The sequence below is a fragment of the Heteronotia binoei genome, chromosome 5, assembly GCF_032191835.1.
Source record: "Heteronotia binoei isolate CCM8104 ecotype False Entrance Well chromosome 5, APGP_CSIRO_Hbin_v1, whole genome shotgun sequence".
NCBI classification, from domain to species: domain Eukaryota; kingdom Metazoa; phylum Chordata; class Lepidosauria; order Squamata; family Gekkonidae; genus Heteronotia; species Heteronotia binoei.
In genome coordinates this window covers 45,111,755-45,139,664 of record NC_083227.1, presented here as the reverse complement: position 1 = coordinate 45,139,664, position 27,910 = coordinate 45,111,755, and the positions used below count along the sequence as shown (strand labels likewise).

Here is a 27,910-nt window from a genome sequence, read left to right as displayed (position 1 = left end):
AGATCCTCAAAAATGGTTACTTAGGCAGGAAATGAGGTGGATCTTTAAATTGAACTCCTTGACCCCTAATGGTTTGAATAATGACTGGGATCTCTCTTGTTTTTTAAGGAATGTTCATCTTCTGTTTGTAAATGGTAACAATTTTTGCTGTGGACATCTGTGTTTTTTTGTCTGTACTTTTAAAGAAATTAACTTGTACTGTAACTTTAAGAATGTAAGCAATACCTGACACCTGCTCATATATATTGCTTGAGGTGTGGCCGTATGGTAGTCTCCTTGTTCTGCAGAAAATGTACTAAGCGATTGCTTTCTATGAATTTTAAGGATGATTGAAGGTTTGTATATACTTTTACTTGTTCTGCATTAAGTTTGGCTGTTTCATCTTGTTGGTGACACTTTATTATGTTTCTTATGCAGCTTGCTAAAGCCTCCGGTGAAACAGGGCTATATGCGCTTCCCTGTCGCTCAAATGTGCTCTGCTGCTTTTACTAAATAGCGATTTAGCGCTTTCAGTTTATATTCTGCCGCTTCAAAAATTACTAAATTGCGCTGTGTCACCTTAGTGGAATAACACTTTATATCCATTTTGACGGAAAAGAATACTCTTGGAATTCCTGCTCACCGCTTCTCAAGGCTATTTCCCCGGACATTCACTTTATTGATGAATTTAGCACTTGAAAGATAAGACTGTGTCTTGAGGAACGTGTTGTTGTGTTTATATGCTATTTTGTATTTATTGCAAGTGTTTTTGTTACAAATATATTATATATTATTGCACAACTTTCCCAAAGTTCTTGGTTGTTCGTGGAGGCTTTTGTGCTTTACCCCTGCTTCACTTTTCCATGTTGCTCTTTCAGTTGCTCAATCCCCAGGTGGGGGCAGGGGATCCCCCAGTTTGGAGGCTCTCCCCCCATTTCAGGGTCATCAGAAAGCATGGGGGAGACACTCCATTGTTCCCTATGAAGATTGATTCCCATAGGGTATAATGGAGAATTGATTTGTGGGTATCTGGGGCTCTGGGGAGGCTGTTGTTTGAGGTAGAGGCACCACATTTGCAGCATAGCTTTCAGTGCCTCTTCCCCAAATACCCTCTAAGTTTCAAAAAGATTGGACTAGGGGGTCCAATTCTATGAGCCCCAAAAGAAGGTGCCCCTATCCATCATTATTTCCAATGGCAGGAAGGCATTTAAAAGGTGTGCGGTCCCTTTAAATGTTATGGTCAGAACTTCCTTTGGAGTTCAATTATGCTTGTCACAACCTTGCTCCTGGCTCCACCCCCAGAGTCTCCTGGCTCCACCCCAAACTCTCCTGGCTCCACCCCCAAAGTCCCCAGATATTTCTTGAATTGGACGTGGCAATCCTATTTGATTAATTTAAAACATGCCTGAAATTGAGTGGTTTTAATTGTTTTATTGCAATTTATCGTTTTATTTGTTGTACTCCACCCTGAGCCCATTCGCATGGAGGGTGGAATAGAAATCTAGTAAAATAATAATCTAATAAAATAAAATATATAACCACCTTGACAAATCAGATATCTTCAAAGCCATTAAAGAAAATATATATAAATAAATAACCAACAGGCCACACACCCCTGACATCACCATTGTTTCACACCATTGCTTCTACAAAAAAGCCCAGTAGGAACTCATTTGCATATTAGGCCACACCCAATGATACCAAAACAGTCAGAACTGCGTTCCTGCTAAAAAAAAAGCCCTGTCTTTTCTGAAGTCACGTTTAATACCCTAGCTATTTTCTATCCTTAGTTCATGCCTTTTTAAAATTCTTCATGTAAGAAGTGTGGAAGTCCAAGAGGAGCTGAGAGGTTTCCTTGGGGGAATCCATTGGTTGGAAGTGTCCACATTTCTCCAGCAGATGCACCTGGGCATGAGGAATATCTTTGGCTAAAACTTCTGCCCCAGATACATCCACCATCTGTAGAAAAAAAATTGAAAAATAGCATATCCATGTATGATGTCTGTGTTTTAAAAACTGCATAGGGCTCACTCGTGGGGGAAAGGAGGTTCATAAATACTTTAAAAAATAAAGAATTGGCAGAGAAGGCAAAGAGAAGAGACCACTTTACAGTACAAGTTTCCTCTTTTAAAGAACTAGAACAAGGGTTTAAAGGGTGGAAAGGAAGACCTGCCTATATCAGATTTTCATTAGGACAAGAGGACACTAAAAAAAAATGTATTTAATGTATTTTACACCTATCCTTTGTGTTACATATCTGATCAAGACCAGTTTCAGGTTTCTGTGGGCCCTTGATCCCTTTTTCCCTTTGGTACAGCCCCTTTCTTCTCTAACTACTATACCCTCTTCCATTTGGCTCTACCTTCTCTTCTTTAACTTCACTCTTTTCTATTTCTATTTGTTCTGAAATCATACAGTGTTTTGCTTGCTTGCTTAGAAGCAGTATCGTGATCACTCAATGCTGATACGTATGTTCTTATCAGGGCTTTTTTTGTAGAAAAGGCCTAACGTGAACTCATTTGCATATTAGGCCCACCCCTGACATCACTACTGTTTCACACAGGGCTTTTTTGTAGAAAAAGCTCAGCAGGAACTCATTTGCATATTAGGCCACACACCCCTGACACCAAGCCAGCTGGAACTACATTCCTGTGTGTTCCTGCTCAAACACCACCACCACCACCCCGGTTCTTATGGTTATGTGGACAGTATGTAATGGATACAGTTTTCCAAAACGTACTTACTTGGCATGTTTTTGTTCATTCCATCTCTTTCTGTTATTGTTTTAGTTTTAATGCAATTTTAATTACTTTTTTTAAAAAGAAAGCCATCACCCTGTAGATGCATCCATAAATGTCAATGCTTGGATTTCAATAGAAAAGCGGTTTAGTGTATTACTACCCTCTACAATTAACATGGAAAAAGAGCTCATGCTTCCTAAATGAGGTGGGTCCCACAGTTTGTCAAGTGCAGAATGTTTAAAATTTCACATAACTAATCCAAGACACTTAAGAAAAAATAGCTTTTTGTTCCTTAATCACTCCCATTCTGATTCATAACATAGAGTCATAAGATGTGCTAACCACATCAGACCAGGGATGTCTGCACTCCCTGTTTGACTGGGTAGGGACATTCTCCTCTCACTAGAAGATCTATCCCCTTTCCTTGGCCTGAATGGGAGTCCTTGCCTACTTTCCAAACTTTCTTGCTAACTTTCCCTCAATTCTCCTGTCTGTGTCAAGCTGCTCTCAATCGGGGCTGAATTCCAAAACTGCCAGTACTCAACTCTTCTCAATGAGGGCTGAAATCAGACTCAGTCCTCCTCAGCATATAATTCAGAAGTCCTTCTCTGCTCAGTTGATGCTAACCCAACAAATTGCTTAGAGCAGCCTGTCACTCAAGGCTCTCTGCTTCTGTGAAGAATTAACCCTTCACAGTCCTTCAGCTGTTTGTACGGAATTCCTAAGCTTCTTAAAAGTACAGTGGCTGTTATTTATATTAAAATAAATCATTATTTATTAAAATTAAATAATTTATATTATTATATATATTAAAAATGATTAGCTATCCTTCTTCCTCATGGAATTCAATGCAGCTTACAATGGATGAAATACACAAAATACATTAAAAACTAAAATTTAAAACTACAACTTTGAACTCTAGTAGACTTAACCAAATGCAGTCCAAAATAAAATTCTTTCTGCAAGGGTAGCCCCAAGCAGAACTCAATGCAGTAGTCCAATCTAGATGTAACTAAGGCGTGGATCATTGTACATCTGACTGACCCATGAATTGACACAGTCAACACAGCAGCCAAAGCAAATTAGTCTTTACATTACTGTTCCCAGCTGTACCTCTTACATGTTGAACTATAGACTAGCAGCAAAGCCTTGCATTCCTACAAATAGGTGAAGGAAGATCAGACTGGGAAATCTTATGGAGAAAGTGTGTGTGTGAGGGCCAAGGTTTGGTGTGAATTGTTGGTATGCAATTTAATTTTTTGTTACCTCTTGCTTTTATGGGTTCTGATCTGCTGCAATCTGAAACCTGAAATTTTGCCCTTTATTGTAGCTTGCAATGGCAAATGGCAGTTGTTAGTCTTTAAAGTGTCACTGGACTTTTTTGTTTAATTAAAGAAATAGAATTATTTCACAGCAGCTGGGCACAGTGGAAGCTCTCAAGCTTTGGTATCTGCCCTACATTGCTGACACTAGCTCTGTATCATATAATTAATTAATATAAATAAATTAAGTTGAACTTTAAATGGATAGATCGATTCAGTTGCCACCGACTGTTCCTCCCTGTATCCAAAGACAATTGGTCCTTTCCACATTCTCATTTTCCCTGCTTCTGTGTTCCTCTTGCTTGAGTGGTATGTGTGTGTGCGGCATTTCTGTTCTGCACATGTTTTGCTCCCTCTAGTGGTTGATTCAATGTTACAGCACTTCATGTCCGGCATACAAACCCACAGTTTAAAATCTGCAGGGAGGTATGCTGGACATAAAGTGAAGTAATATCAAATTGACTACTAGAGGGAGCAAAACATATAAACCAGAAACACGCCCCCTCCCCACCCGGAACATGAACACACAAGCACTTAACCACTACACCAAACTGGCTCTCTGGAAATGCTGCAAAAGAGGAAGCTCACTGAGTAAGAAGTTTTGAGGAAGAGGAGGAGGAGATTTATATCCCGCCCTGTACTCTGAATCTCAGAGTCTCAGAACGGTCATAATCTCCTGTACCTCACCCCCCCCCATAACAGACACCCTGTGCTGTAGGTGGGGCTGAGAGAGCTCTCACAGAAGCTTCCTTTTCAAGGACCTGCGAGAGCTATGGCTGACACAAGGTCATTCCAGCAGCTGCAAGTGAAGGAGTGGGGAATCAAACCCAGTTCTCCTGGATAAGAGTCCGCACACTTAACCACTAGACCAAACTGGCTTTTGAAAATCTTGGCTGTTCAAAAGGACATGTGACAGCGTGTTGTGGGATCACTACTATGTTTTCCATGCCTCCAAAATTTGGAGAAACAGCGTGCACATAAATGAATAACATACTTACTCTGTCATCCTTTCCCCAGATGACCTGTGTTGGAACCTTGATCTTACTTATGTTGTCTTGAAGGCTGTACAAGGACTCATCATTGAAGATGTCTAAGTAGCCTTTAAAATAAAGAAATCTGTATGAGTGACACAGCTATGTGGGCAAGGGCAATTGTATGTTTTTATGCTTGTTAAGTGTGTTGTTTCCCCACTGTGAGTAGCCTTAAGCAGGTCTCTAAGAGGAGGCATATAAATTTCCCCATTAAATAATAGTTTTTTGTCTGATGTGGGTACCTCCCTTCATCCCTGGTGCTAACATTTGGGAAAGAAACATACTATATGGCCCTCCCAATTTGATTGCATTATTCACATATGCATTTCTGCAGTGCTGTAATGTACAATGCTGAAGGACTTTCTGTGATGCTGGGATTATGTATGAAGGAAGCCAGAGAGATACTGTGGAACATGATTATAAGAACAGATGGAATTCCTGGAGATGAAACAACATAGAAGTCACTGCAGAGAGGAAACCTGAACTCAGAACCTCAGCAAGCCCCTCTCACCTTTGCATATAGGCACATAAGCTGTTCTTACAGCTGCACTTACATTTTCTGAAAAAATTGTTGTCTGCCAGCCAGTCAACAGTTAATCCCTTTATGAGCTATGAGGAAAAATAAGAATATGATCACAGAACGTACATGAGGAAAAATAAGAATATGATCACAGAACGTACATGGCAAAATCATGGTACACATAAAACAGTATTATCAGTAATCTGGATGAGGTATTACTCTATGACAGGGGTGGGGAACGTCTGGCCTGAGAGCCGTTAACGGCCCTCGAGATCACTTGGCCTGGCCCTTGGGGATTGCTGGCTCCTTTCTTCCCCTCATTTCTTTATTTCCATTTATTTCCCTTTCTTCCCCCCATTTCTTTATTTTCCTTTATTATTTTTTCTTCCCTCCATTTCATTTCCCTTTCTTCCTCCCATTCCTTTCTTGCCCTTTGTTCTCCTTTCTCCCTTTCTTCCTCCCTCTCTCCCTCTCTCTCTCTCGACTTTTTCTACAAAAAAAGCCCTGGATCTAGGCATTTGCCTAGGACAGTGGGCCATGTGTTTGTGTGTGTGTGCCAAATTAGGCTCTCCCCAAATGACTTCAAATAGAAAAACAATTATTTACATTAATTTTGCTGGCCTGAATCGTTCTCCCTCAGCAGAGCACTGCTTTTTAAGTTGATAGTTTTCTGTGGCCCATGAATGATATTATAAGTATCCAAAGGCAGAAAAAAGGTTCCCCACCCCTGCTCTGCAATTGTAATGCCTGCTCACAGAGACTGAGCAAGCAATCCTTTCCTTATAGTCAGAGTTTGAAAAGGAGATGGAGAAGAGTCTGTGCTATGTTCTACTTTCTCAGGAACCTCACATCAAAGAGAAGTATCTGGAGTGCTGCATGTGGCAGAGAACAGGAGGGGGGTGGAATTCTGGTAAGAGCAGGAGTGGAACAACCTCCTCCTAGCGAGAACATTCTGTACATAGTAGGATTACTGCTGATACAAACAGGAAACCACAGGAAGCAGTGCTGATAACCAGCATGATACCACAGGAAACATTGGCCATGGGAGAGGACACACAGGTCTCAGCAACTTTGGGAGCAACTTAAATCCTCTAGAAGTCTGATGTTCCTTCATAGAGTGCCCCCCAGTTACCTACCCTTCAACCTAGGGTAAGAGAAGATGTGATAAGAGAACATGCATGAACCAAACCCCATGTGGACTGAAGAAACAGAGGGCAGACATTGGGAAGTGGCACAGCAATAATATGCCCTGGATCCAGGAGGGGAGGCAGCTGTGTTGGTCTGAAGCCATAGAACAGATTTCAAGTCTAGTAGCACCTTTAAAACCAACTTGTGCTGGCCTTAAAGGTGCCACTGGACTCAAAATCTATTCTAACAATATGTCCTGATCAGGATGGCCCAGGCTAACCTAATCTTATCAGATTGAGAACCTAAGCAGGGTCAGCCTTGATTAGTATTTGGATGGGATAACACCAAGGAGGTCCAGGGTCTTTATGTTGAGGCAGGCAATGTCAAACTACTTCTGAACATCTCTTGCTTGAAAACCCTACAGGGTTGCCATAAGTCAGCTGCAAACTGATGGCACTTTCCACCTTCACCATGAATATAGAGGAAGGAGGTTTGACCCTTTCCTCCCACATGCAATGGCCCACCAATAGGAACTTCTGTTTGCTCCACAGGGGAAATATATTGGAAAGCACTCTGGGGGCGAAATGTTTAGAACTCCTCCCAGTCTGTGCCATAGCTGATCTGAATAAAAGAGACCATGGTTATAATTTTTTCTCAAAGTACAGGAGATCTGTTTATGGAGTCTCTCTCTCTCTCTCTCTCTTTCAGAGGCTCACATTCCCTTTCACTTTTTTGTAGCAGGAACTTCTTTGCATATTAGGCCACACACCCTTGATGTAGCCAGTCCTCCTGGCGTTTACAGTAGGCCCTGCACTAAAAGCCTTGTAAGTTCTTGGAGGATTGGCTACATCAGGGGTGTGCGGCCTAATATGCAGAGGAGTTCCTGTTACAAAAAAAAGCCCTGCGCATATTAATAACAGTGTAATATTTATATGTGGCCCCATGCTAGATCATCTGTAACTACAGAGTGAGGTATCGGCAGTAAACTGGTGATACTCCATGTGACGGAACGGCCCTGGTTTGTGGCAGCAAGCCCAAGTGGCCGGAGGAGAAATAGCTCCCTCCAAAAAGGGGAACGGGGTCTGTTAGGCAAACCAGGGCTGTTTCGTCAAACTCCACTTTTTATTTCTTTAAGAAACAACACTATTTAATGGCCAAAAGGATGGCTCTTCATGAGAACCACTTCTTCCGCATGAAATAGTTTTGTGATTATTCCACTGTTCCTGGAACAGACAGACATTTCCTTGCTGTTTCCTTGAATCTTCAAATGTGAGACAGGAGAGAGGCCATATGCAACCTGGAGCAGTGTGGCTCCCAGCCTACTCTGCCGCCAAGCCCAGCGTGCCTCCCAGCCTGCTGCACTGCCAACACTGGACTTATTGTCACAGCTTTAGATCTATGTTCCTTACTACTTTACATTGTAATGTGAACACAAGTATTAAGTTGGATAAGAACACCACAGTCTTCCCATGTTTACGATGCCACTTTTTCACCTGTTTTGGAATGCTGCAGGGATTGGATAAACCAAGTCTGAACATCTCTATTCCCTCCTGTATATTCGAAGGAACAAGAGAAACGTCATGTTTTTTTCTCTTCTCCTTCATTTGCTTCATGATGTCAGAATCTTTTGGGGACTTCAAGCCTAAGGATTAGAAGAGAACAGAATGCGCAGTTTAGTAGGATTCTGGCGGAATTCGAAGACTGGATTCAGATTTGCCCTTGGTTACGGGAGAGGAGAAGGAGGCAGAAACTAGATCAGTGAGAAGGAGGAGCTGGGAAGTATTCATGGTTATGGACTTTTCCCTGCAAGGCCTCCGATCATTTCTCATTTTCAAAAAGTTTTATTAGTTTCAGAAAGAAAGACAAAATAGGGATAGGGGATTGGGATTTTAAAGATAAAAGACACCATACATTCCGTTATTATTTGAACTAGAAATTCTTTCTAAACTTGTAAGTCTACATTAACTTGTTATCATAGCTTGTCCCCTATTATTTTATCACAACTGCACCAATTCCATTTTGCATTTTATAATATATTCTTTTTGTTAAATTTTTCTAACTTTTAAAATTCAATAAAAACAAATTTTATACTTTAAAGTACAGGAAAAAAGAAAGATAAATTCACATCAGAGAATCTTAGACGTCTTAATTATCTAACCAGGCATAAAATTTATTCCAATATTTTCCTGCTACTTCTTTAGACTTCCCAGTTAACAGCTGAGATAAAAAGTCCAGCTCTGCTGTTTCCAAGAGTTTTTCCACTACGTCCATTTTTTGTGGGAATCTCCTGAGATTTCCATCTTTGCGCCAGAAGAATCCTAGCTGCTGTGTTAAAATGTGCCAACAAATGTCTCATCTCTTTGGAATAGTCCTCTGGAAATATATTCAATAAAAACAGTTCTGGTTTAAAGTGAATCTGTGTCTTTGTAATCTTCTGCACCAATTCATGAATCATTTTCCAATAACCTTTCACAGTCTCACATGTCCACAACATATGAAAAAAGGAGCCAGTATGTTTGGTACATTTCCAGCATTTGTTAGACATATTACTGTAAATTTTGCACAGCTTCTGTGGTGTCAGATACCAGCTGTAAAACATCTTGTACAGATTTTCTTTAAAAGTCACTGACCTAGTTAACTTCACATTCAGTTTCCAAAGTCTCTCCCAATCTTCTAATGCAATATTATAGCCAAAATTTTTTGCCCATTGGATCATACAATCCTTTATAACTTCGTCTTGTGTCTTCATTTGAAGCAGTAATGCATATAATTTGGAAATTATCTTTTCTTGTGGGCCCAACAGAATTTTATCAAATACATATTGTTCTGTATTAAAACCTATCCTCTTGTCTTTGGCATATCTCGATTCGACTTGCATTCTCAACCACCAGTTCATTTTAATATCCATATTTTCCAGTTCTTCTTTAGTTTTCAATTGGTTATCTTTTCCCAACAAATCATCATACATGTAATTCTGGTTTATTTTTAAAAGGTTTGGGTGGGTAAATGCTTCTACTGGTGAGACCCATCTTGGAATTTTTTGATAAATTCTTGTCTTTAACCACGACCAAGTATGATACAAAGATTTTCTAAACCAATGATTTTTAAAATACGTGTGTCCTTCAAGTCTTTGATACCACACATATGCATGCCATCCCATAGTCAAATCATGTCCTTCTAATAACAATTGTCCCCTGTCATTCAGGAGCATCCAGTCTCTTATCCATAGCAGTGCAGATGCTTTATAATATAACTGCCAGTCTGGTAAACCCAAGCCTGCTCTTAATTTAGAATCTTTAAATTTAATCCTAGGTTTTTTGCCTTGCCAAATATATTTGGCAATCATCCTGTTCAGCTCTTGAAAAAATCCACTATTTAACAATATTGGAATAGTTTGAAATACAAACAATAATCTTGGTAAAATATTCATCTTTATTAGAGCTATTCTTCCCAGTAAAGATAAGTTTGCCATTTTTCCAAGTCTTTTTTGATTTCTTTGAGTAGGTTGTCATAGTTGTCTGCTTTTAAGCTGCTGCATTTATTTGAAATAATGATAAGAACATAAGAACATAAGAAAAGCCATGTTAGATCAGGCCATTGGCCCATCCAGTCCAACACTCTGTGTCACACAGCGGCCAAATATATATATATATATATATATATATATATATATATATATATATATATATATATATATATATATATATATATACACACACACACACACTGTGGCTAATAGCCACTGATGGACCTCTGCTCCATATTTTTATCTAACCTCCTCTTGAAGGTGGCTATGCTTGTGGCCGCCACCACCTCCTGTGGCAGTGAATTCCACATGTTAATCACCCTTTGGGTGAAGAAGTACTTCCTTTTATCCGTTTTAACTTTTCTGCTCAGCAATTTCATGGAATGCCCACGAGTTCTTGTATTGTGAGAAAGGGAGAAAAGTATTTCTTTCTCTACTTTCTCCATCCCATGCATTATCTTGTAAATCTCTATCATGTCACCCCGCAGTCGACGTTTCTCCAAGCTAAAGAGCCCTAAGCGTTTCAACCTTTCTTCATAGGGAAAGTGTTCCAGCCCTTTAATCATTCTAGTTGCCCTTTTCTGTACTTTCTCCAATGCTATAATATCCTTTTTGAGGTGCGGCGACCAGAACTGCACACAGTACTCCAAATGAGACCGCACCATTGATTTATACAGGGGCATTATGATACTGGCTGATTTGTTTTCAATTCCCTTCCTAATAATTCCCAGCATGGTGTTGGCCTTTTTTATTGCAAACGCACACTGTCTTGACATTTTCAGTGAATTATCTACCACGACCCCAAGATCTTTTTCTTGGTCAGTCTCTGCCAGTTCACACCCCATCAACTTGTATTTGTAGCTGGGATTCTTGGCCCCAATGTGCATTACTTTGCACTTGGCCACATTGAACCGCATCTGCCACATTGACGCCCACTCACCCAGCCTTAACAGATCCCTTTGGAGTTCCTCACAATCCTCTCTGGTTCTCACCACCCTGAACAATTTAGTGTCATCCGCAAACTTGGCCACTTCACTGCTCACTCTCAACTCTAAATCATTTATGAACAAGTTAAAGAGCATGGGACCCAGTACTGAGCCCTGCGGCACCCCACTGCTTACCATCCTCCACTGCGAAGACTGCCCATTTATACTCACTCTCTGCTTCCTATTACTCAGCCAGTTTTTGATCCACAAGAGGACCTGTCCTTTTACTCCATGACTCTCAAGCTTTCTAAGGAGCCTTTGATGAGGAACTTTATCAAAAGCTTTCTGGAAGTCAAGGTAAACAACATCTATCGGGTCTCTTTTGTCCACATGTTTGTTCACCCCCTCAAAGAAATGTAGCAGGTTAGTGAGGCATGATCTTCCCCTACAGAACCCATGCTGAGTCTTCCTCAATAACTCGTGTTCATCAATGTGCCTACTCATTCTGTCCTTGATAATGGTTTCTACCAACTTCCCCGGTATTGAAGTCAGACTGACTGGCCTGTAATTTCCTGGCTCTCCTCTGGAACCCTTTTAAAAGATGGGGGTGACATTTGCTACCTTCCAGTCCTCAGGAACGGAGGCAGATTTCAATGAAAGATTACAGATTTTTGTTAGAAGATCCACAAGTTCAACTTTGAGTTCTTTCAGAACTCTCGGATGTATGCCATCCGGACCCGGTGACTTATTAGTTTTTAATTTGTCTATTAGTTGTAGGACCTCCTCTTTTGTCACCTCAATCTGACTCTAAAATGATGCCTAAGTATTCAATTTTTTTTCATGTAAAAATCCTGATTTCTGCTGAAAAGATTGAATTTGTTCCATCATGTTCTTTGCCAAAAATTTTGTTTTATGATAATTAATCTTTAATCCTGCATATTGGCCAAATTGATTAATCTTGCTTATTGAGTCCATTGGTTGTTCTAATATAAAGACTAAGTTTATATTGTTCATTTTTTATGACAGCTCCCTTTACATTTGAATCTTTCCTTATTTGATTATTCAGTATTTCTAGAGATAAAATGAAAAGTAGAGGAGACAGTGGACAGCCTTGTTTTGCACCTTTTTGAATTTTGATAACATCTGTTAATTCGCCATTCACTGTCACCCTTGTATTTTGTGAATAATGTATTGCTTTTACTACTCTCAGAAAATTATCACCACACTCCATATCTTTCAATTGTTGTAACATAAAATGCAAGGAAACATTGTCAAAAGCTTTCTCAGCATCCAAACAAATTAATGCCAGTTGTTTCTCTGGATGTTTCTCATAATATTCCAAAATGTTACAAACTGTTCTTACATTGTCTTTTAAATATCTTTTAGGGAAAAATCCTGCTTTTACCATGGTGTACTATAGATTGTAAGGCTTTCTTCAAATGTTGTGCCAATATTGCAGCAAAAAAATTGTAATCCACATTTAATAGCAAGATTGGACAGTAATTCTTAATATCTTTCAGATCATTGTTTTCTTTTGGAATCAAGGATATTGTAGCTTCTTGCCATGATACTGGTATTTGACCTTCTTCTTGAATCTTTCTATGAGGCGTTTAAATGGTAAAAATAGAGAATCTTCATAAACTTTATAAAATTCTGCAGGTAGACCATCTGGACCCGGAGCTTTGCCTTTCTTTTGAGATGTCATTGCCTCTCCAATTTCTCTTACTGTTATTGGTTCATTTAATTTTTTTTGTTGTTCCTCTGTAAATTTATTAAGATTATTTTGTTTGATGTATTCTTCTAGTTCTATTTTCTGGACTTGCTTCTCTTCATATAGTTTTTTATAAAACTGCTCCACAATTTGAGATATTTTCTGTTTTTGACTTTTCTCTTCATTATTCTCATCTTTCAATTATGCAATTATTCTTTTGGCCTTCTCTTTTCTAATCTTATAAGCTAACTACCTTCCGGGTTTGTTAGCACATTCGAAGAAATTTTGTCTAGTGTATCTCAGTTTAATCTCCATCTCTTCCATAAAAACTAGATTCAATTTATGTTGCATTTCTTTCACCTTCTTTTTGAAATTCACCTTTTGTTGGTTGTTTTTTAAGGTTCCTTTCCACTTCTTTGGCCTGTGATATTAACTTTTTAAAGTTTTCAGATCTCTCTTTTCTTTTCTTGCTACTATATCTAATTGCAAGACCCCTATAATAAGCCTTGGTAGTGTCCCAGACTACGTGCATTTTCACTTCTTGTGTTATATTCTGTCTAAAGAAGTATTCCATTTCAACCTTGGATTCTTTAAGAAATTTTTCATCTTTCAAAATGGAAATGTTTAAATTCCATACTTTTCTCTTCCATGGGCCTTTTAACTTTATCATTACAGGACTATGATCTGAAATAACTCTTGTTTGAATTTCTGTGTCAACTAAATCTTTAATCAGGCTTGCTGAAAGCCAACACATATCAATTCTTGACTAGGATTGGTGTCTAGCTGAATAGTAGGTATAGTCTTTAGAATTAGGGTATCTTGTTCTCCATACATCTACCAGATCCATTTCTTCTGCTAATTTCCAAAAACTTTCTGGCAACTGAGAACCTTTACATTTCATCTGTTTGGACATTTTTTTTTATCCAACTGTCTATCTGGAACAGCATTAAGGTCTCCTATTAAACAATATTCTGTATAATCCAAGTTTACTAGTTTGGAATGTAAGATTTGGAAAAATTTCTCTTGATTGTCGTTTGGAGCATAAACATTTGCCAATAAGATTTTTTTTAATTGTCCACAGTAATTTCTACTAACAAGATTCTTCCATCTTCCGAAGCAAATTTCAATTGTGGATTAAATTTGTCTTTGATATATGCTGCCACTCCCCTTTTTTCTTATTGTTGTCTGTTGCTGCAAATAGGTTACCTAATTTTTTGTTTTTCAAGAAATGTTGATCTTTTGTTAAAATATGTGTTTCTTGCAGACAAATTATATCCATTTCCAATTTTGCCAAATATCTAAATGTCTTCCTCCTTTTTGCAGGAGAATTGTCCATTTACATTAATCGAGACTATTGAGGCCATTATGGATTTACATTATCCTTATCTTTTTTGAGATGCTGCCTTGTATGGTATCTCCATGGTTCATTTGGATTTTCTTCCCCAGAAACTTCACCCTCTTCCTCTTCTTCATCTTTCTTTTCGTTGCCTTCTTTTCCATTCATTCTTTCCAGAAAATGTTGCACTTTAAAAATGGAGTTAATCCTGTATCTGGTCTCCTGATATGTAAAAAGTAGGCCCTCTGGCATTAACCACATATATGGTATTTCTCTTCTCCTCAAAAAATCTGTTAACTCTTGATACTCTCTCCTCTTTTGCCTCACAGGCCATGGAACCCCTCTCAAAATTTTTACCATATTTCCGGCTATCGTCACTGGGCTATCTCTTAATTGTTTTAGAATTTCATCTTTAATCCTCTTCCTTGTGAATTTCAAATGTACTTTGCTGGGCAATTTATTTCGCCTTGTGTAACTTGAGGGTACCCGTCTAACTAGGTCAAATTCCTCTTCCATCTTCTCAGGAGTCACCTGTAATATTTCAGCCAAAGCCTCACTTAAAATTTTCTGTAGATCATTTTTTTTCCTCTGGTACATTCTGGAACCTCAACATATAAGCAGCTCTTACTTCCAATTGTAAAAGTCTGGAGTCTTGTATACTCTGTACTCTTTCTATGCACTCTGCCTTCTGGGTAGTCTCTGTTATTTGGCCCGCCCATGTTTTTAAGACCTTATTAGTCTCAGTTGTCTGTCTGGTAATTTCTACAAGCTCTTTTTTAATCTCTATCATCTGCTCACCTATGTTGTCTACTTTGCTAGTTAGCTGTGCTATAGCATTCATTAAAGCAGCTGGCACTTCTTTCATGTCTCCTTGCGTAGGTGTAAATTTTCCTGGCCCAGCTGGTGGATTAGGTGAAGAAAATATTTATTTTCCTTCCTTATTATCTTTTTCCCTTACAAAATCCTTAGGTCCACTCATTTCTGTTGAAAATGAAAACACACACCAAGCGAGAAAACCAACACCACTTCTACTTTTGTTTTGGAACTCTTTGTTCTTGTTTAAGCCAAATAAATTAAACTATGTCCTAGAGTATACTTGCTATCAGACAGCTCACAAAAGAAAACAATTTTCTGGTCTCTATCAACAATTTGTGCCAGTCAAAACAATACTAAAAAAACCTCTTTTCAGTTCAACACAACAGATAGTCAGTAAGGAAAACAATTCCGTTCAGCTCAGTTCTTTGCATATGTAGCCTTTGCCTGCTTTAAGAAGCTAGAGTTATTCAATTGTAATCCAAGACACCGACCACACTTCCAACTGGTATTCATATATAAAAAGATGCAAAACATAAATTGGTAAAATACCCTATTTGTAATCCAAGAATGAGACCTAAATTGTGTTATAATAAGCCAAACCAGGTCCAGGATGCACCAACACCCAGGAAAAAAAAAACAGAACAAAAGCAAAATGGATATATCCAATAAAAATTCTATAAACCAGATAACGAAAAAAACCCTGTTACTGTAATCCAAGGCTGAATGCCCTATTTGTAATCCAAACAGATGTCCAAAAGGAAATCCACAGCTAGAAAAGAAGAAAATCCAACAATAAAAGCACACAGGTGCCCAAAAATAAAAACCCAAACCAAAAAACTTTGCAACTATATCCAAACAAAAAAATAATCCAGCCACAGATATGTAAAGTACCAAAAAAGAAAAAAAAGTTTAAAATACCAAATGATGCTTTGTATCCACAGAAAAGATCAAATAATCAATTAAGAAAAAAATCCAAAAACCAAGAAAAAATTTTTCCAAAGTACTCTTGTTGTCACCAGAGATCTTATTTTATCTTATAGACAGTATCAGATCCCCAACAGTTTTTTAATATTTCTTTACATGCTTCTGAATTGCATCGAAACACTTGCACTGATTCTTCAAAGCACATCTAGATCCTCCAGCTCACAGATCTGTCAGCATAGATCTCTTCCCCAGAAGCCAAAAACTTTCTTAGCCCACAAGTGTTTAAAGGAAACCATTCAAGTTCAAACATCCATTGTAAATTGATGAGATCTCTTACATGCAGGTACTCTCCAAATATCAGGTTGTGCAAACTTTTTCAAGCCTTGTAAGAGAAAGAGGCAGCGTTCCCCCCGCCCCTCAGTCTCTTGCTTTACTTAAAATCTGCTCCTGATTTTCTTTTTCGCTGCCAATGCCAGTCCTAAGTAATATTAAAATGAGGTTAAAAAAAACCACACTTACATCAGTAAGAAGTTTCTGTCTTTGTGACACTTGAAGATCCGGAATGTAGAGTGGGAGAAAGTAAAAAGAGAAACAGGTGGCTGACTCTTGTGCCATTTAAAAATGGCGATCGTCACCGAGAGGCTGAGGAAAGCAGGATCGTGGGAGTAGCCGCCTCTGCTGGTCTCCCCGATCTACCGCTCGATCCACACACCTTCTGGAGGTCGTCCTGACCCCCAGAATCGGGTCGTCCTTCGTGGGTGACCCTTCTGAAGTGCTGATTTGAGGGCAGCTCAGGACACGATAGTCTGAGCCGCTCTCAACGCCGTGTCGCCAAAACCCGGAAACCACCTCCAATCATTTCTATTGCATCATGGAAAATGGCAAACTAAATACAGAACATTTGAAAAATTTGCCATCACGTTATTCACTTTTCAGGAAAATAGATCCAGGTGGGCAGCCGTGTTGGTCTGAAGCAACAGAACACATTTTGAGTCTAGTGGCACTTTTAAGACCAACAAAAGTTTATTCAAGGTATGAACTTTTGCGTACACACACACTTCTTCAGATACATAGAAATGGAAGCTAATGCTTCATATATATAGGCAGATGCCTCTACATAGGGGAACAGAAAATTAGCATAAAACTCAAGTCCTTTTTTTGTAGCAGGAACTCTTGCATGTTAGGCCACACCCTTGATGTAGCCAATCCTCCTGGAGTTTACAGTAGGCCATGTACTAAAAGCCCTGTAAGCTCTTGGAGGATTGGCTACATCAGGGGTGTGTAGCCTAATATGCAAAAGAGGTCCTGTTATTAAAAAAGCCCGGATACTGCTTAATGAAGATGTTTGGACATATGCAAAGACTAAATAGCAATAACAAGGTAAGTTTACAGGTCACAATATGTTTGGATTTAATTATGGGGAAAACTATAGTATATGCCATTAAATGCCAACAGTGCCCTTCAGTTCTCTACATAGGACAAACAGGACAAACCTTATGCAAAAGGATAAATGCACACAAATTTGACACCAGGAATCACGAGAAACCTGTAGGAGAACACTTCAGCTTTCCAGGACAGTCAATGGGTGACCTCAAAGTACCTGTTTTATTGCAAAAGAACTTCAGGAACAGAATGGGAAGGGAAATTGCTGAACTTCACGTTATTACAAAACTCAGAACAAGAATGTCCCCAGGAATTAACAGGGATATTGATTTCTTATCCTATTATACATGTTAAACTCATCCAGTTCTTACATCTGTATTCTCACCAAAGGCTAAACATCCTCTGTATTTTAGTGTATTTCTTTTTTGGAATAGTGAATGTAATGTATTAGTGTTCTTCTGACACAATACAGCACCCCACCTCAAAGCAAAGGATACTGTCAGTTAACTCCATGCTTCAGAGGAGATTAATGAAATGAGCATTCTCAATTACTCTTAACAATTAAAAAAAATACTGTTACACCTGGGCAGCCCAATCCAGACATCCGTGGTGGGTGGGCGCTCGGGCATGGGCGGATCTACGGCACTGCTCGTTGTCTTCCAAAGAAAAGTCGGTACGCCAGACTGGGAGAGGGGCCCGACAAGCGAGAGAGAAATCGTCACTATGGCGATTCCACCCAGGCGCACACCATTGGCCCACTGCCAAGGCAGGGGTGGGGGAGGTGCAGGCTCACAGGGGACCACGGGATTGGCCAGCCCATTGCATTTGACCAGTTGAGGGGGCGGAAAGCTGCGCCTGAGAGGCTGTCAATCCCCCCACTCCCTCCGCTGTCAGAGACTCTGCCAATGGCAGGCTGGCACCCAGGGGCATGCGCGGAGAAGCAGGAAGTGCCAAGTGCAGGAGTTCCCTGTCCTAGACAGCAGCTGGAATGTGGGTCTCGGAGTGGCCATACCAAGTCCAAAAGACACCACCACCCAGAGCCCCCCCCCCGTGTTGACCTGCTGCCGCCCCCCGCTATGTGCAAGGAACACCTCCTGTCCCTCACTCCAGTGGAACTTACCCACCACCACCGCAAAACTCAGAGTGCGAGCCACTGGGCATGCATCCACTTCAGCAACGCCCCCCCATGTGCCCAGCACAAAGCAGCCCTGTGGTCGGGTAGGCCGTCAGCCCGGGCAGGCTGAGAGGCAGCACCCCCCCCCTCTCCTGTCCAGTCACGCGGGGGGAAGCGTGGTGGCTCATAGCCCAATCCCCATCCCCAAGAACAAAGTCTGCCCCCCTCCCAGGCACTCCCTCAGAGAGGCCACTGACAGAGGGGGGGCATTGTCCCAGGAATGTGCAGCATATGCCATGCAGGAGAGACAACAGAGGGCACAGCTCAGACTTTATTTTTCTGGAACAGAGTGCAATAGGTTCCCTGGTGCGTGCTGAACAGTCTCGCCGTGGGCAGGGCTCTGCTCCAAGCGGCGGGCAGAAGCAGCTGAGGGAGTGGGGGGGGGGGTGGAGCAACACATGCAGCAGCATCTGTGTTGAAGTCCCACCTGCAAAATGGAGACAGAGATCAAGAGCACCTGCAGGGGCGGCGGCTGGAATAGCAGGCTGCGTTTCAGCTGGGCGCTCTCTTAAAGGGACAGTCTCTGACCCACCTCCCCGCAATGGGGCAGCTGCCACACACACACACACCATGCCCTGCCAGGGGTTGGGAATGTGGCAGAGGGCAGACCAAGGGAAGGGAGCAGGCGGCAGCACAGGGAGCGGGATCAGCAAATGCCCCCTGCCGGAGCCCACTGCCTGCTTCAAGTGCCAGAGACGCTCGCACACCGAGCAGCTGAGAGTGAGGGGAGGGGGAGGCGGGGGGGGGGGGAACAGTGGAGCTTACCCAGCTATGGGTGACAGTTCTCACATGCAGAGCCTCCTGGAGCCCAGAACCTGTGGAGACCTGGAAACCAGAGCAGTTTGCCCCCGGGGAGAGACCTCTCTCTTCCCTCGCAAGTCAAAGATACTGTCAAAGCAACCGCGAGGTGTAAACCCTGTCACCAACATGCCTGCCTGTCCCTCACTCTAAGTCTGTATGGCCAGGAACTCGCAGGCAGAACTTCCCACGACGCGCTCCTTTTCCTAACAACTGAGTTGTGCAAGGTCAGAGCAGAAGTATTTCTAGGAGGGGGGAGACCGTGACTGGGTGATGGGGAGGGGGCTTGGAGGATCCTTGTAAGTTCTTGGAGGATTGGCTACATCAGGGATGTGCGGCCTAATATACAGAGAAGTTCTTTTTACAAGAAGTTTTTTTTTTTACAAAAAAAGCTCTGGCATTCAGAGAGTTTTTCTGTTGCAACTCTTAATACAACTCCTCTGGAAATGGAGGTTCTCTTCAATTTACAGCCTGCTTCGGCAGGGAGGGCGGGATACAAATAAAATAAAATAAAATAAAAAATATCTCAGGTAGTTGCAATTGACCCTGATAATCGGATTATGTTTCTATGGATAGTGGAGCAGATACCCTGACTTCTTCATTCTGGCATAAGCTGCTTCAGAGCTCTCCTTGGCTTGACTGCATGTTAACACTCACCAGTTGGACAAAGGAGGGATACGCAGCAGACATCAGATGGATATTGAGCAGCATAGACCCCAGCCACCATTCCACCCATGGAGATACCAACCAGGTGGAAAGGTTTCCTGTTCAGACCAGTGCACTCAACAAACTAGAAAAAGAGATGTGATTGAAGTGAGAGAGTATTCGGCATTTATTACAGTACTGGCTTGAGCTATTTCCTAAAGGAAGATCTTGGATGTACGCAGCATCTGAAGAGGATATAAAAGATCATGAGCAGGCAATTGTAACTGCTATTGAGATTGAAAAAGCAGTGCCTGAAATCCAGTGCATTGAATCTATTGCCATCTAGTAACAAATTCTCCTTATTTGGGGATGATACTTGAGTGGTAGCTAGACAATTTCATTCTTTCTTAGATGATACAGTTTACCTATACTCATGTCAATGTGGTTTCAGACCCAGTTTTGGTACTGAATTTGCCTTGGTTGCCTTGATAGACAACCTTCTCTAAAGAGAAGTAGCAGTATACCTCATTGTTGATTCTTCTGTGCCTCTTAGAAGCTTATAGTACCACCAAGAGCTTTTTTTGACCAGGACCACACAGGAATACATTTCCGACTGGCTTGCTGTCAAATGAGTTCCTGCTGGGCTATTTCTACAAAAAAAGCCCTGGTACCATCAAGCATGGTGTCTTTCTCAATCACCTAGCTAAATTTTATCCTTTGGAACTCTATTCAGCATTGATTTGTTAGTCTGCAGCTATATATTACCCAGATAGATGGTTTTGTAGAAAAATAAGTTTGGTCTAATGGGTCTTTTTGGTTGTTTAGTTTGAAAGGAAAAGAAGTTAATCTAGCTTCCAGGATACTGAGTGTTCACGTAGCTACAACTGGCTACTAGCAGGGCAGTTCAGAAAGTATTTCAACCTGATTAATCAGGTTATTGAATCTTATCTGAATGGATAGCTGATAAAAGTTTGCAGTTTTACATCACCTACAAGTCTGGTGAATCCATCCCAGTTTTTTTTTTAAAAAAAATCTCTCTTTGTCTCCTCCCACCCTCACCGCCGGTATTGTTATAGCTATTCTGGCTCTAGAAGTGTGATAGTTATGTAAATTTTTATTTGTTCTTTGTTTCTGTTTGCACTCCACAAGGAAAATCTTAAAACTTTTTCAGGGTTTGAAGCCCATTTTTAAATTAGAGACAATTTTTTAAAAATATTATTTTAAGAACTTTATGATTCTTTTGAGACTCTGTCCCTTGTAGTATAGCTTTTCAAGGCTTTTTGTAGGAGGAACTCCTTTGCATATTAGGCCACACACCCTTGATGTAGCCAATCCTCCAAGAGTTTACAGGGTTCTTAGTACAAGGCCTACTGTAAGCTCCAGGAGGTTTGATTACATCATGGGGTGTGGCCTAATATGCAAACGAGTTCCTGCTATAAAAAAAGCCCTGCTTCTTTTGTTCTTTACTATCAGATGTTCAAGTAGGTTGTTGGACTCAGAGGTCATCTGGAACACTTATATCTCCTTGGTTACATCTGAAGCCTGAAATCTCCTCTGAGCTGCCAAAGGCAAAGGGCCAACAAGTCATTGGAGAAATATGTAAGTGGGTTCCTCTTAACAACCCATTTACGCAGTGACTACCATGACATAGGTGATCGATATGAATCTCTGGCCCTCAAAGAAGCATTTTTAGTAGAACCTTTCACTTGTCAGTCTTCAGGTTGGAAAACATCTGAGTACATGTAGGAAGAGGCCTTACCTGATGTAGCCTTTTCACCTGATCATATGTAGTGTAGCTATCTCCTGGCAAGCAAGTGGTTCCCCCATGACCAGGCAGATCAAGACAGACCACATGGATATTCTTAGGAAGGAACTTAGAAGGGAGAAAAAACAGTTGGTTTTAAGTAAAAACTCAGATGTTATGTACCAATCTCACTAGCATGTCCATTTATCTACATTTGACAACCCATGCCACTTTCTCCATCTATATTTCTGTTTTGATATATTTGAATTGTTAACATGATTGTGTGAACATGTCCATATATCTTTGATGAGTGGCTGTGTGCTAATCTGGTGGGAATTAAAACTATCATAAACTCTCACTCTAAATCAAAAGGGTGCCAAAGATATTACAGAAAAAGGAAGCATATACAAAGAGGATGCCTTCTTGAAATAAAGCAGAATAAAACATTGCTGAAAGATTTGAACTAGAAGATTTGAAATGAAGCAAGAGAGAGACTCAGAATTCTGTGAAGCCAACAATTTTGCTCATTGCAAACAGATCTTTCAGGCAACTGAACAGACAGTTGCACATGTGGACATCACTGGATGGGCAACAGAGAAATCAAATAGATCACATAATTGGATAAAGAACCTCTGGCCTCTGCTAAAACAGGACCAGGAACTGATTGTGGAACAGATCATGAATTGTTAATTCCAAAACATCAAAATAAAGCTGAGGAAAAAAACCAGTAAAACAATCACATTGCCAAAGTACAATCCAAATAACCTTCCTGAATATTTTAAAGAACATACAAAGAACAGATTTGCATTACTAAGTTCAGTTGAATGTGAACCAGAAGAAATGTGGGTTGAAACCAGAGACATTATCAAGGAAGAATGTATAAAGACTATTCATGTAGCCAAAAGAAAGAAAATGCATTAGTGGATGACTGACAGAGCTCTTAAAATTGCTAAGGATCTCTCGGCTTGACTTCGCCAACGAAGATTTAAGAAAGGTGCAGTAGTCCACGTCTGCTGCAGGCTCGCTGGTGGCTGACAAGCCCAATGCGGGACAGGCAGGTCCGGCCACAGTGGCTGCAGGGAAAAGTCTGATTTGGGATTGGTGCTGTAGCAGTGCGATTCTTCCTAAGGATAGATTCTGCGATTCTGCTAAGGATCGATGAAAAGTAAAAGGAAACAGCAACTGAATTCTAAATGCAGCTTTTCAGCTACCTGCACACAGAGAAAAAGAGAACTATTATAATAACTAGTGCAAAGAAATAGAAGGCTGCATGCTCTGGGAGACAAGACTGTTGGTGGATTCCCTTGACCAGATGGGAAGTGTTCAACCTGTTCTAGACAGGGTCACACTCCCCCAAAGGAGCAGGTTCATAGCTTGGGGATGCTTCTTGATCCTTTTTTGTCACTTGAGGCTCAGGTGACATCAGTGGCTCTGAATGCTGTCTAACAGCTTTGGTTGGTGGCCCAGCTGTGACCCTACCTGGACAAGGATAGCCTGGATTCAGTAATTTATGCTCTGGTAATCTCCAGACTAAATTACTGCAATGCACTGTACATGAGGCTGCCTTTGAAGATGATTCGGAAGCTGCAGCAGGTGCAAAATGCGACGGCCAGATTACTTACAGGGACCCAGGACCCAGAGGTCTGAACATATAAGAGCAGTTCTGCCACACCTGCACTGGCTGCCTGTATGTTTCTGATCTCATTTCAAGGTCCTGGTTTTAACCTATAAAACCCTACACAGCTTAGGACCTCAATGCCTGTTGGAACGCCTCTCTCAGCTGCAATTTACCCAGATGCTACTCTCAACCTCTGGGGCCTTCCTCCAGGTGCCAACTCCTTGAGAGGATCAGACAATAACAACTAGGGGAAGGGCCATATCCATGGCATTTCCCCCCCCCCCCCAATCTCTGAAACAACCTCCCTACTGCAGCCTGACTGGCACCAAATCTGCCATCTTTTCAGCAACAGGTTAAGATAGCCCACTTTATAGAGGCCTTTAAAGAAATCCACCATCATTCAGGGACCTGGCACAATTAAGCAAGTGCCTTTGCAAACTTTTTTTTTACTGGTTTATTTTCTATTAATATTTATATTATCTAATGCAATTTTTAATTCTTAATGTTTTTATTCGTTACAATTTATTGTTTCATATTGTTATTAATGACCAGAGAGCTTTGGCTATGGGTGGTATAGAAATGTTAATAACAATAACAATGTTCCACCAGACTTTTGATTACGGACAACAATGGCTGGCACCTCCCTTCTTCTCTGCCACCCCCTTAAGAAATTTTACTCCATCCTCCCCCCCCCACAGTATGTTCTGATAGGCTTCCCAATCCCCAGGTCCCAGCGGGGGATCCCCCGGTTTTACAGGTTGCCCCCCTCCCCCAGCCAGCTGGCCAGCGGGGGAAGCCCCACCCCCACAGCCATTATGCACCTCCATGAACAATTCCCATAGGGAATGATGGGGAATTGATCTGCGGGTATCAGGGGCTCTGGGGGGGCTGTTTTTTGAGGTAGAGATGTCAAATTTTCAGTATAGCATCTAGTGCCTCTCCCCAAAATACCCCCCAAGTTTCAAAAGGATTGGACCAGGGGGTCCAATTCTACGAGCCCCAAAAGAAGGTGCCCCTATCTTTCATTATTTTCTATGGAAGGAAGGCATTTTAAAAGGTGTGCTGTCCCTTTAAATGTGATGGCCAGAACTCCGTTGGAGTTCAATTTTGCTTATCACACCCTTGCTCCTGGCTCTGCCCCCAATGTCTCCTGGCTCCACCCACAAAGTCTCCTGGCTCCACCCCCAAACTCCCCAGATATTTCTTGAATTGGACTTGGCAACCCTATGTTCTGATAGTCTGGAAGGAGAATCTAACCAGTGGGACACCATCATGGGCTTTTAGAGTTTTATTGGCTTAACTTTTTGAAAATGTTTTAATTAGAATTTTTATTGATTTTGTATTGTTTATTCTGTCATACATTGTCCAGTGCCTGGCCTTGGCTGGGATGGGCGATTAAACAAATTCAATAAATAAAATAAATAAATAAATTCAACAACAATAAAAACAACAACAACAATAATAAACCAAAAAAGAAGAACAAGAGATCTAGTCAATGACATCTAAGAAATCAAAGGGAAATTCAATTGGCAAAGGTATCAGACAAAGATGTGTTTTAATTCCCTATCTCTTCTATCTGTATGCAGCACATATCATAAAGAAAGCTGGATTAAATTTAGATTAAGGTAAAGTGAAAATTGGTGAAAGGCACATGAACAATCTGAGATGCACAGATGACACCACTTTATTGGCAGAATATAGTGAAGACTCGAAACAGTTATAGTTTACAGCTGAATGAGAAAGTGCCACATCAGGATTGCAGCTGAACATCAAGAAGACAAAAGCAATGACTATGGCTGACAATGGAGAAATTGAAATTGTTAAATATTTTCTATCCTTTGACTCAATCATCACCCAAAAGGGAGACTGCAACCAAGAAATGAGAAAGACTGAGACTTGGAAGGGCAGCCATGAAGGAACTAGAAAGATTTTTAAGCATAAGCAAATGTTGCTAGAGTCCAAGGTGGAGATTTATTGAAAAAGACAAAATGGTACAAAGGTGGTAGGAAAAGTGGAAGACCCACCATGCAATTTGTTGACTCAGTAAAGGTAGCTTTTAATGAAGTAGCTTGGTGCTGAAGCTGAAGAGGGGGTTCTTAAAGTAATGGGGGAGGCATGTACAGATAACAGGCCTAGGTGAATTTATCTGTACACACTAGCACATCAACACCATCAGTAATCACTGTTCTCTGGAAAAGCAGAAACTTACATTCATGTTTGTTAACCAGGTGTCTTTATCAAATGCATACCCATGAAGCATCAACATGGAGGGCTGAAGTCCAGGCTTTCCTCGGGAGTAGTAACAGAATCTGTAGCCATTATGCTCAGCGTATCTCACTTGTAAGCCAAGTATCTTTGGGGAAACCCTACAAGCAAAGAGGATAAGATAAATTTGCAAGAATTCATTGCCATCATTATTTTACTTTTCTGGTATTCATTAACTGCTACATTAACACTCTTCTCACTGACAATAACGTGAGCTCTTACTGCCAGAAGCGCACCTCAAGCCTCATTTTACATAGTTCTTGAGTCATCATACAATAGTCAATATAATAAACAATGTACGACATCCTCCCTTCCCACATAGAAGCAAATGTTGCTTAGGAGGGTAATCATTTATCATCAAGAAACACAGATGATATATAGTATGGAAACGTAGCCTCATGAAAGCCAGTCTTAGAGAATGGAATCAAAATCTGGTACATATTCTATTGGGAATGGTCAGCCTTATTGTTATGGCATCAGAGAGAAAAAAACCTAAGAGTTAGACATAATTTCTATGTTAAATTGAACATTCTTTCCTAAGCAAGTCGATTCAGAAGTAAACCCTACTTATTTCTAGAGCTTACTCCCAGGAAGGTGTTCTTGTGATTGTAAGCAAAATCATATATTTAATACAGAACCTTGCTCTGTTGATCACAAAATTAAAATACTAGGGTTAAGCTCAGAAAGCAGGGATATTTCTAAAAATTTGAGGATAACCCAAGGTTTGCAGAAAAATCCAAAAAGTAAATTAAGATGGAGAGGCTTTACAAGCCTCAGAAACAGGAGAAGCAGTATATGTACATGTGCATACATGGTGACTTAAAAATAAATGCCAGCCAACATCTCATGAGATCATGATTAGCATAACTGGGCACTTAAGGAAAAAAATGAAGGCACATCCAAGGAGAAGGGGAGAAAATGGCAGAATGACTGGTAGGTGGGAACAAGGCAATGGCAAGATGAGAGGAGGTGGCAGAGGAGATGGGGGGAGGAGAGGAGAAGGAGAAGTGGCAATGGTGGTGATGATAAGCTGTGGTAGCAATGGAAGGCACAGTTGGTGGCAATGTTGATGATGGAAAAAGGCAGGTGATGGTGATGAAGGTAATGGAGGAGGTAATGGGAAGAAGAAGAAGACTTCAGATTTATACCCCACCCTTTTCTCTGAAACATAGACTCTGAGCGGCTTACAATCTCCTATATCTTATCCCCCCAGAGCAGACACCCTGTGAGGTGGGTGGGGCTGAGAGGACTCTCACAGCAGCTGCCCTTTCAAGGACAACTCCTGCAATAGTTATGGCTAACCCAAGGGCATTCCAGCAGGTGCAAGTGGAGGAGTGGGGAATCAAACCCGGTTCTCCCAGATAAGAGTCCACGCACTTGACCACCATACCAAACTGGCTTCCCAGTTTGTATTCTTGGGAGGGAATACAATGATGGTAGTGTTGGTGATGATGGGTTGGAGGAGGCATTGGTGGCATGGAGAGTAAGTAGGGTCAGTATAGGAGGTATGTAGAGGAAAGTGTAATAGGATTTCAGATTTAACTTCCCCTGCACAAGCCAGCATTGGCCAACAATCAGAGGAGTCTTGGAGCTGAAAGGGTGTGCTATAAATTTTCAGTTGAAAGCCTGATGCCCCCCTCCCCATAGCAGGCTATCACCACAGAGAGGGAGAAGAGTGGATTTTGCCTTCATCATGAGTCCTGCAGATCCCCCTATTTTTTCAGTGGTACATCACCATGAAATAAATTGAGAAGATGGATAAGTATTACAAAGGGACTTGTTGGAAGTGTCAAGTGGCAGATGGTGTCTTTTACCATATGTGGTGGACATGTAAAAAGCAAGAAGATTCTGGAAAGACCTGCGTTAAGAAACTGAAAATTTTTTTAATAAATTAAATTTACTATGAAACCAGAGACTATGTTGGGAATTTTACCAGACAATACCGAAATAATTTCACAAGTATTTAAATATATGTTAACTTCAGCTAGAGTAGCTTTGACAACAAAATGGAAAACAGAAGAATTCCCGAACTCTGAGAACTGGAAAGACAAAATGGCTGAATATGCGGTAATGGCAAGATTAACAAACTATATAAATTTAAAAAATGATTAATTAATTTGAGGAAAGATAGAAAGCCTATTATGCCTACCTTAGATAAACCTTGAAGAGAGAAGATATAAGCTACTATCAAATTGGGTCTGATTCCTAAGAAGCAACTAAAACATTGTTGCTAATTTGTCAGGCAAATCTATATGTGTCAATATATTCAATATTCCCTATATGTTTATTTTATTAAAATGCTTCATTGATGCATTTTGTATGG

General features: G+C 40.8%; 1 protein-coding gene across 1 annotated transcript in view; it reads right to left on the bottom strand.

The window, feature by feature from the left end:
- Positions 1 to 1,728: 1,728 nt before the first annotated feature.
- The window catches only part of LOC132572421 (monoacylglycerol lipase ABHD6-like), an 87,527-nt gene continuing 61,345 nt past the window's right edge, over positions 1,729 to 27,910 (bottom strand). Inside the window, exons 2-8 of the mRNA XM_060239398.1 lie at positions 25,532 to 25,688; positions 21,720 to 21,833; positions 19,973 to 20,105; positions 8,215 to 8,363; positions 5,628 to 5,682; positions 5,041 to 5,141; positions 1,729 to 1,938 (exon numbers count right to left, since the gene is read on the bottom strand). Coding sequence (XP_060095381.1) covers positions 1,771 to 1,938; positions 5,041 to 5,141; positions 5,628 to 5,682; positions 8,215 to 8,363; positions 19,973 to 20,105; positions 21,720 to 21,833; positions 25,532 to 25,688 — 877 coding nt within the window. The 3' untranslated portion in view covers positions 1,729 to 1,770. The remainder of the gene's footprint in view (positions 1,939 to 5,040; positions 5,142 to 5,627; positions 5,683 to 8,214; positions 8,364 to 19,972; positions 20,106 to 21,719; positions 21,834 to 25,531; positions 25,689 to 27,910) is intronic.